Consider the following 14,639-nt stretch of genomic DNA (forward strand, 5'->3'; position numbering starts at 1 on the left):
TTTTTGTAGTCTGTGAGGAATGGCCCTCCGCAGTCGAAAATAATGCATGCAGCGCGGGAAAGCCGGGGGCGGGGCGCGCGTCTCAGGTGGCGCCGCGCGGGGTGGCGCGGTCGCATCGCGGGTCCGGCGCGATGCAGGGCCTCCCGAGGCACACCCCGACGGTCTCCCTCACCGAGCTCGTCGACCGCGTCGTGCACGCGTCGTACGGGGAGCTGACGTCCCTCGCGAACGCGCTCCCCGGGCAACCGGAGCCCGATCGCCGACGCGAGCTCGCGCGGTTCCTTCACGTCACGAAGCAGCGGCTCGCGCGGCTCGGCGCGATCGCGGAATGGGCGCCGGTGCAGCGACGCGCGCAGATCAGCGTGACGTGCGGGGACATGCTCGGGCAGCTCGCGCAACACGACGCGGCGTTCACGGACGGCGCGGATCGGTTGTTCGCCCTGCACTCGCAGCTCGCGTGGGCGAAAGCGCCGCTGTACGATCTCCCCGGGGCGCTCGACGTGCTGTGCCGCGGGCGGTACACGGACATGCCGCACGCGGCGTTTGAGGAGGTCAAGAACGCGCCGAAGGCTGCGGCGGCGAGGGAGGGGGCGCCGAAGACCGAGGCGCAGGTCGCGGAGGAGGCGAAGCAACAGAGAGCGAAGGAGGACAGAGAGAAAAGATTCAACGCGGAGATTCGAGGAAGGCTGCTCGAGGTCGAGGCCGGGGTAGCGACCGGCGGGACGAAACCGCGCGCGATGAAGGTGTGGGAGATATCCCGCGGCCAAGCGATCGTCGGCGTCCCCGGGGAGTACCGAGCGGTGCTGACGCTGGGGGGCCCGCCGCCGCTGCCGCCGCCGCCGCCGGAGCCGGCGGAGGGCGAGGAACCGCCGCCGCCGCCGCCGCCGCCGCCGCCGCCGCCTCTCGGGGGTTGGCTCGTCGAGCGGATCGAGATACTCGTGGGGGAGAGAGACGTCGACACGGACGAGACGCGACGGTTCGAGTTATCCGCGCAAGAGACGAGGGTCCTGAGCGAGCGTTCCACGGCGAGGATGGCCGGGATGAGCCCTCCGCCGCCGGCGCCGCCCGAACGCGTCGAAGGCGGCGCGCAAAGCCTCAACGGGCTGCACTACGTCTGTCACGGCGCCGCGCTGAAACTCGCGGCCGCGGCGGTGATGGAACAGTCCAAGCGGCTCGCGAGCGGCAGCGCGAAGCGATGGACCGGGGGGGGGATCCGCACGGAGCCGATAAAGAACGACGCGGCGGCGACAAAGTTTGGCGGAGGCAAAGGCGTCCGGATGTGGTTCTGGATCCCGGAACGTTCCGCCGGGCACGGGACCGGGACGCAGCTCGCGGGCGTCGGCGTCGGGTCCGTCGAGGCCGTGGCCGCGACCACCGCGGCCGTGGACGCGGCCGTCGCCGCGGGGACGCTCCCGAGGGTGGACGTCGTGTACACCGCCGCGGATGAAAACGACAGCTCGAGCGGGGTCATCGCCGCGACCGCGGCGGTGCCCGCGTCGGACGCCTCGCCCGCGCCCGCACCCGCCGCGGGGAAGGACGGCGAGGCGGCGACCTCCCCGCCGGAAGTGGAAACCACGGAGCTGACGTTCGACACCGCGACGGTGGATGTTCGGAGGTTGCTGGAGGACGGCATGCGCGCGGCGGCGACGGCGCGGCTCAACGCCGCGTTGAAAGCGGTCGCGAAGCCGTGTAAACAAGCCGGGTTGACCGTGACGTTCGACCCCGACGCGGTGAACGACCTCGGCGAGAACGAGGACGGGTGGGGCATCGCGCGACGCCCCGCGATCGTCGCGAACCTGGGCGCGAGCGGGAACTACGTCGTGTCCATCTCGTGTTCGAAGCGAAGCGGGAAGCTGTCGTTGTGCGGCGCGGGCGGGCTCGTGTCCCCCGCGGTGGCGGCGGCGGCGGCGGCGAGGTTGCTCAAGAGCGGCGTCGACGCGATTCAGCCGCTGCTCGAGAAGATGCGAAGAGCCGCGTTCGAGCGCGACTTGCGCGACGCGATCGCCGCGGAGGGAATGCGACCGCACGAGACCCCGCGCGCGATTCTCGCGAGCGACGACGTTTGGCCGTCCGACCTCGCCGAGCGCCCTCTCGCGGCCCTCGTGCCGATATCTCCATCCTCGGGCGGTCTCTACGTCGGCGTGTTCGTCGGCTCGGAGGACGAGAAGGGCAAGCCGGGGAAGACATCGTTCGCGTTGATTCAAACGAAGCGACCGAACGCGGCGTCGAAGCCGCGCGTGGTTTCGTGCGCCGCGCTCGACGCGACGTCCGGGTCGATCCTTCCGTCGAAGAAACGTAAAGCGGGGGACACGGGCGCGGCGCAAGGGACCGCGAAAACGTACGAAGCGTTCGACGTCGTACACGCCGCTCGCGTGGTAAAGTTGGCGGTCGAGAAGGAGACGGTCACCGCGCAGCGCACAGCCGCGGCGGCGTGGTTGAAGCGACGCGCGACGCGTTTCGGCGACTCGAGGCTCGTCGGCGGCGACGCCGCCGCGTCCGGGCTGAGCTGTCCGGTGATCGCGTTCACGGTGAAGGACGCGACCGCGGAGCTCGAGCTGAGAGGAGCAGACGGCGTGTATATCGTCGTGCGCGCGCTGGGTCCGTTCGAGGGATGCGCGGTGGCGAAAGAGAAGGAGAACGAGGGCGAGCCGGCTCCTGCGGGCGCGTCTGGCGGCGGCGCGGCGAGCGCCGAGACGGAGAAGGACGGGTCGGCGGTCGTCACCGCGGCGTACCCCGCGTCGGAGTTCGCCGTCGGCGCCGCGTTAGCGGACGCGTACCGTACGATCGCGTCTCTCGCGTTTGCGAGGGCGATGAAGGGCACGTCGTCATCGCTAACGGTCGAGATCGAGCCGTTTTCTGTCGTGATCGCCCGCGGGAAAGGGAAAGACGCGACGCGCGCGCGCGTCGGGTGGGTCGGCGCGCCCGGGCCCGGAGGGCGGCTCATCGCGGCGGCGGCGGGCGCGCAGGGGTCGATGACGCCGGAGACGGAGGCGGCATTATCCGAGGCGGCGCGTGCGGGCGACGTCGACGCGTTCGCGCGGGCGCTCGAGGGCGCGGGGAAGTGAGCGACGGAGAGCGGCGTTTCCCCCTCTCGAGCGACGACCCGCGTGCGAGTTGGGCGAGTTGATCGATGACCCGTTCGTTTGACACGGCGACGCGCGTCGTCGAGAGTACAGTAGACCATCGCGCGACATAACCATACAGCACATCCCGCGCGCGTCTCTTCCTCGCGAGGTCGCCGCCGCGCTTCGTTCCCCTCTCCGCGCTCACTCTTTGTTTTGAAACGTGAAGACGATCCCGGAGCTTCCAGCCTCGGGCGCGTCTTCTTGCTTCCCGAAGCTCCGCTCCGCTTCCGTCCGCACCTCCCTCGACCCTTCCGCCGCGCCATCCTTGCACGAGTCCGCGACGCACTCGCAGGACGCGCCGAGGACTTTCCTCACGACGAGCTCGTACCCCTCGCCGCACGCGCCGCCCTGTTCGTCGTACATGTCCGCCGCGCTGAGCGTCTTCGTGCCTTCGGCTTTCCTCTGCTCCTCCATCTCTTTCATCATCTGCGCGTACACGTCGTTGTTGCTCTTGAACCCGCCGCCGAGCGCGTGCGCGGTGGACGGGTGCGACAGCGCGATCGCCGCGGAGAGCATCAGCGCGGCCGCGGTCTTCGACGCTTTCGCTCTGATCGAGTCGGACGCGGTCGTCGCGGGGGCGTTCGACGGCGTCGTCGTCGCGGAGACGACGTGGCGGGCGCCTCCGCGGCGGTGCATCGCGGTCGCGCGCGCGCGGGGGGCCAGCGCCGCGGTCGAGGCGGTCGAGAGCGCGAACATGATGACTGTTCGTGTGCGTGGGCGAAGGCGGCGGGTGCTCTTGAGCCGAGGGCGTGCGGTAGGCGCGCCGGATGCGGCGTGGAAAGTGTCGGCACTACCCTATCGGAAGCGCGTGACGCGGCGATCGGGTTTCGCGCGACACGTCGTACGAAGGTGCCCCTCCACAGTGCAAACAGTCAGAAGAATTCGGCCAATCGGCGATCAGAGTGACGTGTCCCTTCACCCTTTTCGCGCGAACGCGTATCCTTCGTAAGATGTTTGAACGCGACGCTCTCTCCACGACGCACGCGACACGCGCGAATCGATTCACGCGGAAAATTCAACCTCGCCATCGAAGCCGCTCGACGAGCGCGAAGATGACTTCCATGTAGACCCCCACGCCGTTTGAAGCGCGAACGCGTGAGCATCGATATCCGACTTTTGAAAAGTTCGAAAAGTCGCGGGGTGCGTGGATACCACACACGGCAACGAACGGTCGCGCGCCTCGCGCGACGCCGCGCGCACCGATTCCGACGTCCCGGCGCCCGAAACTGACGCGTCCTCGCCTACGCTCCCCACCCTCTAAATCCCTAGTAGGACCTTGGACAATTAGCACACGTATAGACAGCACGCACGGACGATCTCAGAAGATGACGTCCGAGAACTAGGCCGAATGACGACCCAGAGCGAAAACACATTCGGATTACCAGAAGACAACGAGCACCTCGCGGCGTTAGAGCAAGAGAAGGCGCGCCTGACGAACGCGGTGAAACACTTAGAGCGATCGAACCAAGAGCTTCAGACCGCGCTCGACGAGTCCGGCCCGGATAAGGAGTACGAAGACGCGGTGAAAGAGAACAAAGAGGTCGTCGCGAACTACCAGGCGGAGATTTACAAGCTCGCCGTCGAGATCGCTGGGATCAAAGGCGACGTCGCGTCGGTCACGCCAAAGGAACCGCAGGCACCGCAAGGAAACGACAACACACCCCAGGACGAAGGTCAGTGGCTCTGAGAAGTAACCTAACGCACGCGATGGCGACGTTATCCACCGCGGCGGCCGTCAAGGCGAGCAAGAAAGGCTCGTCCGATTCGCTCCGCTCGACGGAGACGCGTCAGACGCCGGCGTCGCCCCGGTCGAAACGACGCGGGGACGACGCGGTCGTCCTCGGCGGCGCGTGCGCGAGCGCGACGACGATCGCGGAGCACGCGCCGCGCGAGGCCACGACCGCGGGCGTGGAGGATCTCATAAGTAAGCTCCCGGACGTTTTGTTCCCGGGCGAAGACGATGAAGCGTTGACGCCGTCGAACGTCGTCGCGGGAACCTCCCCCGGAAGCCTCATCGCGCGGCGAAACTTGAGTCGCAGCGCCCCGGACGGCGCGCGCGGGCACGATTTCGGCGGCCGGGCGTCCGCGTCGCCGCCCTCCGGCGGCGGCGCGTACCAACCCCCGAACCGTCGCTCGAGCGAGCGTTTCAGCCCCCCGAGCGGCGGCGGCGGCGCGCGAAGCAACGGGCTCCCCCCCAGCGGCGCGCGTCGAGGCAAGCACGCCGCGCCGCGGTTTGAAAAGCCGGTGAAGAAGAACCCCGCGCCCGGGTTCAACGGCGCCGGGTTCCGCGGCGCGCGCGAGGTGTACGTCTCGAAGCTGCACGACTTTCTGTGCGCGAAAGCGATCGAGGGCGCGCCGTGGGTGAAGCTCCTCGGGAAGGACGGCGTCGAGACGCTGTGCGAGAAGCCGCTCACGGTGCCGGAGAATTACGCCGAGTTCCTGCGCGACCACGCGTGGATGTTCGAGCTCTCCCCGGACGGCCGGTACGTCGCCGCGAAAGTTCCGGGGGAGGAGCACGCGTGTATCCCTCCGCCGCCGAGCGATGGGTACTACTCCACGTCCCCGTCAGGGTCTGTCTGAATGTACATGTGCACGCAAACGGAAGCGGCTTCTCTGCGGATGCGCGGAGTCGGATTAGAACGTTCTTCCGGAATAACGTAGAAGATATAGCCGCGTTGTTAAGGACACGAGACGTACGCAGCAATAACGAATACTCTCGTAGCATCGTATTAAAAAATAATTCGGTCGTCGTGTCGTCACCCTCAGGGGTTCGTCTTCGCCGCTACGACGGCGCGGAGAAACGCCCCCGCGGTGTCGTCGAGCACGGCGGCCGCGAAGGCGACCGCGGCGCCGGTCTGGAACTCGTGCGCGTCCTCGCGCCACTTCGCGCGCTCGGCCTTGGACCGCCAGATGGGGTAAATCAGCCCCGTGCGCGCGATCAGATCCTCGTTCGTCTCGTGCGCTTCCTCGTTCCCCCAGAACTCGTCGTCGTCGTCGTAGAAATCCTCGCCGTCGCTGGATTCGCTCTCGTACGTCTCCCCGTTCGCTTTCGCTTCCTCGCGCGCTTCCCTCTCCTCCTTCTTCATGAACTCCGCTTTTTGGATCGCGTACAAGTTCTCCTCGAGCTGCAACAGCAGCCCGGCGACGAGATCTTTGTCGTACGTCGTCCGCACTCGGGTCTTGAACGCGCGCCAGTCCTCCCTGAGCTTGGTCTCGAGCTCGGGCTCGCGCGCGATCGCCGCCTCCTCCGCGGCGCCGCAGAGCACCTCCATCGTCCGCTTCGCCGTCGCGACGGGAACAGCCTCGTCGAACGACGCGTTCGGGCCTCTTCCGGGCGGCGGCGAGATGACTTCCTTACCGCGCTCGCGCTGGGAATACCCGCTCGCGGCGCGGCGGGCGGAGTCCGCCTCCGCGTCTTCTCTCTCTCGCGCTTGCTTCCTGAACTCCGCCGCAATCGTGTGCGACCGTCGCGCGAGCTCCGCCTTGAGCTTCTTCTCCTTCGTGCCCCACGAGTGAAGCGCTTCGACGAGGTCGTCGATCTCATCGCGCGTGTCGAGGACGAACCAGTGCCCTTGGATATCCTCGACGTACACCGCGGCTTTCGAGCCGCCGATGCCCCACCAGTACGAGCGATGGTCGCGGTCCACGCCGAGCTTGTGGACTCTCACGGCGACGGCGGCGTCTTCCGCCATGCGCGTCGTCTCCTTCTTCCGTAGCTCGCGTTCTTTCGCCTTCTCTTTCGCCTCCTCCTCGGCGATCTTCGCCGCTTCCTCGTCTTCGATCCTCTGCCGCTCCATGCGCTCCTTCTCCTGTTCCTTCCTCAGCTCGGAGCGTTTCCGTTTCTCGTACTCGCGCCTATCGTTTGCGAGCTTCTCGGCGACGCGGTTATGCTCCGCGCGCCACGCCATGAGCGCCTTGCGGTCGTCCGGGTGCCCTTCGTACTCGATTAAATGTTTTGGGAGGTCGAAGCACGGCTCCGGGGACGGCGCCCTCGGCTCTTGCTTCTTGATCACGAACGTCAGCTTCGGCTTTGGCTTTTCTTCCTTGACCTCGGGCTCCTCCTGCTTGACGTCGTCGTCGTCCGCGTCCGCCATGTCCACGTCGCCGTCGTCGTCGTCGTCGTTGTTCTCTTCATCTTCATCTTCCTCTTCCTCGGGATCGACTTCCTTCCCCGCCGCGAGCGCGGCTTCGCGCGCGAGGCGCTTCGCCTCGCGCTCCGCTTTGCGTTTCGCCGCGGCTTTCTCCCTGATCGCGATGCGCTTCTCCTTCGCTTTGTTCTCAATCGCGCGCCTTCGCGCCGCGTCCGCGTTGCGCTCCTCGATCCGCGCGGTCCGTAACTTCGCAGCCTCTTCGAGCCTCCAGTCGATGATGCTCCGGACGGCCTCGCTTCCGAGCGCGAGGTCGGACAGCCCGCGGAGCGCGAGCACGTGCTCGTGCACGCTCAGGTTCGCCCACGCCTTTTTCCCGAGAGCCGCGACCCCGTGCCCGCCCGCGTGCTTCTTCTCCAAGACTCTTCGCACAACCTCCGGCCACGTCGCGTCCCCGAGAACGCGTCGCCACTTCGCGGCGTTGCGTCCTTTCCCGATCACCGCGATCTCCATCGCGCCGTCGAGGAGGACGTTGTACAGACTCTCGAGGTCCTCCCCGCACGCGACGATCAGGTCTTTCACCTTCTTCACCGTGACGCGGTCCTTGTGCGAGTCTCCGCCTCGCAAGGGCGCGCCCAGGGTCTCGCCGAAGACGTGCAGGAAATCCGTCAGCGCGGCCTCGTCCGCCATTTCCACGCCGTGCTCCACGGGCTTCGGCGTCGGCAGCGGCGGGTACAGCTCGTCCACGGAGACGTTCTTCTTCGCAGCCTCTTCCTCGAACTCCGCTCTCAGGAGGTCATCGTCGATCGGATACTTCATCGCGCGCTCCTTCGCGAGGCGCTCGTCCTCTTTCTTCTTCTCGCGCTCTAAGCGCTCCGCTTCCCTCGCCGCGGCGCGCTGCGCTTTCTCTTCTTCTTTGATCCGGTCGCGTTCCGCTTTCTCCGCTTGCATCTTCGCGAGTCGTTCGATCTTCGCCTTCTCTTTCGCGATTTCCTTCTCCCCCTGCGCTTTAAACTCCGTGACCTTCTTCCCGTCGATGAGCGCGAGCTTGATGTCGATCTCCGCCATCCTGCGCGCGCTCTCCGGGGTCTGCGCCCCCTTCCCGAGCTCGGCTCTCTCCTTCAAAATCATCTCGAGCTCGACCCCGCGTTCGTTCGTCTCGAGCAAGATTTTCTTCGCGCGTAACAGCCCCGCCTCAGCGTCGTTGAACGCGTTGAAGTGCTTCACGGCGTCCGCGACGAGCTTCGCGGTCGCGGCGCCTTCCTTCGCGGCCTCAGCTTTGAGCGCCTTGCGTCGTTTCGCGACGTACGCGTCCTTCGCGCGGTCGACGCCGTCTTTGAACTTTTCAACCTCCTTCTTCCACTTCATCAGCGCGTGCCGGTCCGAGGAATCGCCGTTGAAGACTTGCAGTCGCGGCGGGAGCTCCCCGGTGGGCGCGTTCGGCTCCCTCAGGATCTCCGCCGCGGACTTCCCCGGGCCGCCTTGCCCCGGACCAGGCTTCCCTTTCGTCGGCGTGCCGCCGCCGCCGCCGCCGCCGCCCTTTCCCTTGCCGCCCTTCCCGCTCGCCTTCTTCATCTCCGCGGCGATCATCTTCTCGAAATCGCTGGGAGATACGCCAGCTTTGACCGCCTTGGCCTCCGCGGCGTCTCTCGCGGCGCGCATCTTCTCCAGTTTCGCCTCCTCCTGCTCCACAGCCTTTTGCGCGCGTTTTATCTTCTCCGCGGTGCCCTTCGTCAGCGACAACGCCAGCTGGCTCTCAGCCTTGAGCTGCGCCTTCTCCGCGAGCTCGAGCGATCTCAACTGCGCCTTCTCCGTCACCGCTTTCGCCTTCGCCGCGGCGGCCGCGACTTTCGCCTGCGCGCGCGCCTCCACCTCCGCGGGATCCTTCGGCGGCTTTGGCGCCGGCGGTTTTCGCTTCGGCGCGTTCGGGTCCGAGCCAGCCACCGCCGCCGTCGCCGCCGCCGCCGCCTCCGGCCCCCCTTCCACGAACGATCGCAGGCACCACCTCGTCTTGTCGTCCGGTCGGTGCACGAACCACGGCTCGTGCGACAGCGTCGTCGTGAGGACGTTCCGGTTCTTCCCGACGTACAGATCCTCCGCCGTCGCCTTCTCGAGAATCTCGTTCGTCTCGAGTCCCTCCCCCAGCGCGCGCTGCAGGAGCACGAAGCACGTGTGCTTCAGCGTCCCCGGTCGAAGGCGCGCGGCGAAGAGCTTCACGTCCCCGGCCTCGTCGTCGTCGTCCATCGGGACGTCGGGCGGGGCGTCGGTCGCGTCCGGTTTGGGTTTCTTCGCCGCGGGCGCGTCCGCGGCGGGCGCGCGAACGCTCGCCTCGCGTTCGGGCCTCGCCTCGTCGTCACCGTCGCGAGCGTCGTCGCGGTTCGGATCCGCCGCGTCGTCGTCGCGCTCGCGCTTCGCAGGCGGCGACGCCGCGGCGACGATGCTTCCCCACCCGTCCATGGATGTCGGCGCGCCCGCGGGCGCGTTCGACATCGGATCCATCGCCGCGATCGCGTAGGGTTTAAAAAGGTCGGCGACGCCTCACGTCGATGCCTCGCGTCCGATCGTTTCGCGCGCGATCTTGATGGAGAGATTCCCGCAGCTTCGCGTCGCTCGAGCGCGCGTCCTGACGCGAAACGATCGAACGACGCCGCGCGGTCGAAACGATGGACCTCGTATCCGTCGCCTCCGCGAAGAGATCGTGTCGGGAACGAGCTCTGCCGCGCCGTCGCTGCTCGCGCGCGCGCGTGAAGTCTGCGACCTTTCCACGGCGGCTGCACGAACTTTTTCAAAGCGAGCGAGCGCCTCTGCCGAGCCCTGGCTCAGCCGGCCGAAGCGCCGGGTCAGACGCACCGATGAACTGGCAGTCCCGTTGTCCGGTGCTCTTGAGTGGATAAACCCCGCGTCGACGTCACTCCCGAGACACGCGCCGCACGCGAAGCCTCTCCCCGTCGCCGATCATGCAGGCGTGGTGCGCGCCGTTCCCTCCGCATCGCGATCGCGCCCGCGACGGCGTCGCGTCGATCGCCTCCGCGCCCCCCGCGCGCGTCGCTGACCTCGCCTCTCCTCCCATCGAAACTTCCGCGATCGTCGCCGCGCAGCACGCAATCCGCCGCGTTCGCGCACACGCGCGTCGCGACCACCGCGAAGGCGTCCAAGGCGACGCGCCGCGTCTCCACCATCGTCCACGCGTCCGCCACCGAGGGCGCGAACGCGACGAGGCGCCAGGCCGTCCTCTCCACCGCCGCGCTCTCCGCGTCGCTTCTGACGAACGCGAAGCCCGCGCACGCGCTGTCGGGATTCTCCGTCGTGAAGGACACCAGGGACGGGTACCAGTTCTACTACCCGGTCGGGTGGCAGGAGATCTCCGTCGACGGCCAAGACGCGGTGTATAAGGACGTCATCGAGCCCCTCGAGTCCGTCGCGCTGAACATCTACCCGACGCAGCGCGAGTCGCTCACGGACATCGGGTCCCCGGACGAGGTCGCGAATACCTTGGTCGGCAAGGCGCTCGCGGTTCCGGGCGCGCAGGCGAAGGTTCTCAAGACCGCGCAGAGGAAGGACAAGGACGGTCACCTGTACTACTTCCTGGAGTACGTCACGAAGAGCAACCAGTACGAGAGGCACGCGCTGACGATCGTGACGATCACGCAAGGGAAGTTTTACACGCTCACGACCGGCTCGAGCGAGCGAAGATGGCCGAAGATGAAGGACCGTCTTCAGACCGTGATCGACTCGTTCAACGTGTACTACTAAACGTCGCGAGCGAACGAACGCAAAGCAGAGGGTGTGGTGGGTGTGAGTATCAAGTATTTTAATAAAGAGAAGTGCACTCACTAAACGGTCGAACGACGACGACGCGTCACGCCGCGGCGTTTCGCTCGCGTCGACGCGGCTTTCCCTTGGGCGTGTAATGCCCGCCGCCGCCGCCGCCGCCTCCCCCGCGATCCCCCCCGCGACCACCTCGTCCTCCTCCTCTTCCACCCGCGCTCGACCTCGACGAAGAAGCCCTCGAAGCCCTCTCCGCGTGCTCCTTTCTCGGCGTCGGCTTGTTCCCGCGGTCGGGCACGACCCTTCCCTTCTGAAGGTCGGCGGCGAGAATTTCGACGCCGAGCGACCGCGCGAGCTTCGGCAACACGAACGCCTCTCTCTCTTCCGCGATGGAGACGACGATCCCGCTCGCGCCCATCCTTCCGGTTCTTCCCGCTCTGTGGACGTAATGCGTCGCGTCCGTCGGGAGCTCGAGGTTGAACACCGCGTCGATCTCCGGGACGTCGATGCCCCGCGCGGCGAGGTCGGAGACGAGGAGCGCGCGGAAATCGCCTCGGCGAAACGCCGCGAGCTCCGCCGCGCGTTCGAGCTTGTTCATGCCGCCGTGTAACACCCCACACTCCATCCCTCGCGTCGCGAGCTTATCCCTCGTCTCCGAGAGCCGGTGCCCGAAGTTCAAGAACACGAGCGCGCGCTCCGCGCCCGTCGCGTGGATCGCGCGGCGCAGCCGGTCGACCTTCTTCCCGCGCTCCGCGACGACGGAGTAATGCTCCAACTGCGGCGGCAGCGACGCGTTCGTCGTCTCCACCTCGTCGTCCGTTGCCTCTCTCGAGTTCGAGTTCGAGTTCGAGTTCGAGTCCGAGTTCGAGTTCTTCGCCGCCGCGACCGCGGCGACGGAATCTTCCCTCGCGACCGCGGCCCGCCCCGCGACGACGTGCACGAGGTCCGGGGCCATGTACCCGTACTGGTCCAGCGTCTCGCGTCGCAGCGTCGCGCTGACGATGACGGTTTGCCTGCCGCCCAAGACGCCCTTACCGGTGTGGTCGGTTATGCGCGCCATGTCTCTTCGGAAGTTGGACGCGAGGAGGTCGTCCGCTTCGTCGATGACGAGGCACTTCACGCCGTGCGTGCGCAGGATCCCCGTCCGCGACAGCTCCGCGAGCCTTCCGGGGGTTCCGACCACGATCAAAGGTTTCTTCGCGCGAATCGCCTCCTCTTGCCTTCGCACGTTCGCGCCGCCGATGCACTGCTGCGTTATGGCTCTGCCGTAGTCCCCCAACAGTCTCTCTATCTGCCGGACGATCTGCATCGCGAGCTCCTGGGACGGGACGACGACGAGCAGCTGGACAGCCTCGCTCCGCTCCTTCGCCGGGAGCTCTTCTTCCGCCGCCGCCGCCGTGAGCGCGGGGAGGAGGTACGCCATCGTCTTTCCCGACCCGGTGTGCGCCTGCAGCGCGACGTTCTCGCCTCGCATCAGCCGCGGTATCGCGGCGACTTGCGGCGCGGACGGTTCGTCGAACCCGACGCGCTGAAGCGCGGCGACGAGGTTCTTCGGGAGGCCGAGGTCGGTCCAGGACGTCGTCGTCTTTTCCTCGGAATCGGCGGCGGTCGACGATTCGTCGTCGTCGTCGTCGTCGTCGTCGTCGTCGTCCGCGACGTCGACGGCTTCCCGCTGTCTCGCGTCTTCACCGGACGCGGCGGGCGCCTCCCCGGTCTCAGACGCGGCCGCGCGGAGGAGGGACGAAACGTGAAACCCGCGAACGCCGCGCGCGTTTCGCGCGCGCGACGACGCGCTCTCGTGTCGGAATCGCGGCGGCTGGAAAAGCGCACGACGCGTCGCCGCGACGCACGCGGGTTTCCCCGCGCGAGACGTGGCGCACGCGCGCGCTCGCGCATTTACGAGCGCGTTACCCACGAGCGCGGCCGCCGCCATGGCTGCTCTGCGCGCGCGAGACGTCTTGGAAGACCGAGCGCTGGGCGCTCGGGGTTTGACAACGCACTCACTTTTACGGGCGGAAAAAGCTCTGGCAGTTGTTCGTTGAGATTCCGCGAGGAGGGCGCTCAAACCTCGGGGCGCCCGACGCACCCGCATGGCGGGCCTCGAGACGCCGTCGTACCGGTCCCCCGGGTCCGGGGACGACATGGACGACCCCACCGTCTCCGGCGCGTACGACGACGACGATTTCGACGCGTACGAGGCCGCGTTCAGGAACGGAGGCGTCGGCGTCGGCGACGACCACAGCCTGTGGAGCACAGTTGAAACGACCGCGGAGGCGGACGCGCCCGTCCCCGGCGCGGAGGCGCTCGACCCGACGCCGGACCGGGACCCGACGACGCTGAGCAGCGACCGGTGGCTCGTGAACCTCAAGAGCGTCGCCGAGCGCGCGGCGTTACCGCGCGACGTCGAGATACGCGGCTGGGTGCTCAACGTGACGAAGCTCGTGGACGACCTGCCGTTCGGGCAGTACGCGTTTCGCATCAACCTCACCGCGCAGCAGTGGTACCGGCTCGCGGTGACGCTCGTGATCGTGTTGATGTCCACGCACTGGGTCGTCGGGAAGTACCAGAGGTGGCGACGCGGCCAGCGCGGGTGGTACCTCATGCTTCAAGAGTCGAAGCACCGCGCGTTGATCCTGCCGCCCGAGTGCGTCCACGAGGCGCCGCTGCGATCGCCGATAACGCGCGTGACGAGGAAAGTCATGCGGAAGATCTCCAGGCACACCGCGAACGGTGGGGACAACCATCCGATCATAAGCATCGACCCGAGCTTCTTGCCCGACGACGCGAGCCCTCTGTTGGTGTTCGTGAACTCGCGAAGCGGCGGGCAGCTCGGCGGGTACCTCACGAGCCAGCTGAAACAAAATTTGAACCCGCTTCAAGTCGTAGATCTGCACAAGACGGACCCGAAGTTCGCGCTGCGCTTATTCAGCAACTTACCGAAGCTGCGTATCATGGTGTGCGGCGGCGACGGCACCGTCGCGTGGATCCTGCAAGCGCTGGAGGAGCTCGTGGAGATTGACCCGAAGCCGCCAGTGGGGATCTTGCCGCTCGGGACCGGGAACGACCTCGCGCGGGTGTTGGGGTGGGGCGGCGGGTACTACAACGACCTCGTGTCCGAACTCCTCGTGCAGATACAGGAAGCGCACCCCGCGGTTTTGGACCGGTGGGAGGTCGGGATCATCCCCGCGGACCCGGAAGGCCCGCCGCCGTCGCCGAAGAAGCGACGGCGCCATCGGCCGGGGACGGAGGTGTTACCGGCGCCCGCGCCGAGCGGCTCCGGCGAGAGCGGTTCCGTCGTCGACGGGTCCGTGCACGGCGCGGTGACCGGTGGCGGCGGCGGCGGCGGCGGCGGCGGCGGCGCGAAGACGCTCGTGTTTCAAAACTACCTCGGCATCGGCGTCGACGCGCAGGCGGCGTTGCGGTTCCACAGGACGCGGAACATCCGACCGCACTTATTTTTCAGCGCGACGACGAACAAGATTCTGTACGGCCTCTTCGGCGCGCGGGACTTTGTCGAGCACTCGTGCGCGGGGATGAACCAGCACGTGCACGTCATCGCGGACGGTGTCCGCAGAGATCTTCCGCCGGAGACGGAGGGAATCATCTTGTTGAACATCAACTCCTTCGCCGGCGGCGTCGGGGATCCTCAGAGTCGACC

At 67.3% G+C, this 14,639-nt stretch overlaps 7 protein-coding genes across 7 annotated transcripts in view; 4 read left to right on the forward strand and 3 right to left on the reverse strand.

The window, feature by feature from the left end:
• Positions 1 to 131: 131 nt before the first annotated feature.
• Positions 132 to 3,215, forward strand: MICPUCDRAFT_57445 (uncharacterized protein; the record flags this gene model as incomplete). Its single annotated transcript, XM_003057784.1, has 1 exon — positions 132 to 3,215. The coding sequence occupies one exon, from the start codon at positions 132 to 134 to the stop codon at positions 3,063 to 3,065; it is 2,934 nt and encodes a 977-aa protein (XP_003057830.1). The 3' UTR covers positions 3,066 to 3,215.
• Positions 3,216 to 3,266: 51 nt separating this feature from the next.
• MICPUCDRAFT_57446 (uncharacterized protein) lies at positions 3,267 to 3,761 on the reverse strand (the record flags this gene model as incomplete). The annotated part of the gene is made up of 1 exon (XM_003058159.1): positions 3,267 to 3,761. The coding sequence occupies one exon, from the start codon at positions 3,759 to 3,761 to the stop codon at positions 3,267 to 3,269; it is 495 nt and encodes a 164-aa protein (XP_003058205.1).
• Positions 3,762 to 4,103: 342 nt separating this feature from the next.
• Positions 4,104 to 5,844, forward strand: MICPUCDRAFT_57447 (uncharacterized protein). The gene is made up of 3 exons (XM_003057785.1): positions 4,104 to 4,265; positions 4,398 to 4,798; positions 4,879 to 5,844. The coding sequence occupies exons 2-3, from the start codon at positions 4,474 to 4,476 to the stop codon at positions 5,703 to 5,705; spliced, it is 1,152 nt and encodes a 383-aa protein (XP_003057831.1). The 5' UTR covers positions 4,104 to 4,265; positions 4,398 to 4,473; the 3' UTR covers positions 5,706 to 5,844.
• A 43-nt stretch (positions 5,845 to 5,887) lies between these two features.
• MICPUCDRAFT_47106 (nucleosome positioning protein) lies at positions 5,888 to 9,712 on the reverse strand (the record flags this gene model as incomplete). The annotated part of the gene is made up of 1 exon (XM_003058160.1): positions 5,888 to 9,712. The coding sequence occupies one exon, from the start codon at positions 9,710 to 9,712 to the stop codon at positions 5,888 to 5,890; it is 3,825 nt and encodes a 1,274-aa protein (XP_003058206.1).
• A 458-nt stretch (positions 9,713 to 10,170) lies between these two features.
• Positions 10,171 to 10,966, forward strand: MICPUCDRAFT_57449 (uncharacterized protein; the record flags this gene model as incomplete). Its single annotated transcript, XM_003057786.1, has 2 exons — positions 10,171 to 10,181; positions 10,312 to 10,966. 2 exons carry the CDS (start codon positions 10,171 to 10,173, stop codon positions 10,964 to 10,966), a joined length of 666 nt encoding a protein of 221 aa, XP_003057832.1.
• A 310-nt stretch (positions 10,967 to 11,276) lies between these two features.
• Positions 11,277 to 12,557, reverse strand: MICPUCDRAFT_2115 (uncharacterized protein; the record flags this gene model as incomplete). Its single annotated transcript, XM_003058161.1, has 1 exon — positions 11,277 to 12,557. A coding segment is annotated over one exon (1,281 nt), but the record flags the coding sequence as incomplete, so codon positions are not given.
• Positions 12,558 to 13,680: 1,123 nt separating this feature from the next.
• The window catches only part of MICPUCDRAFT_16590 (uncharacterized protein), a gene marked incomplete at both ends in the record, with an annotated part of 2,324 nt that continues 1,365 nt past the window's right edge, over positions 13,681 to 14,639 (forward strand). The window contains one exon of the mRNA XM_003057787.1: positions 13,681 to 14,229. Coding sequence (XP_003057833.1) covers positions 13,681 to 14,229 — 549 coding nt within the window. The remainder of the gene's footprint in view (positions 14,230 to 14,639) is intronic.

This window comes from Micromonas pusilla (genome assembly GCF_000151265.4).
Source record: "Micromonas pusilla CCMP1545 genomic scaffold MICPUCscaffold_4, whole genome shotgun sequence".
Classification (NCBI taxonomy): Eukaryota; Viridiplantae; Chlorophyta; class Mamiellophyceae; order Mamiellales; family Mamiellaceae; genus Micromonas; species Micromonas pusilla.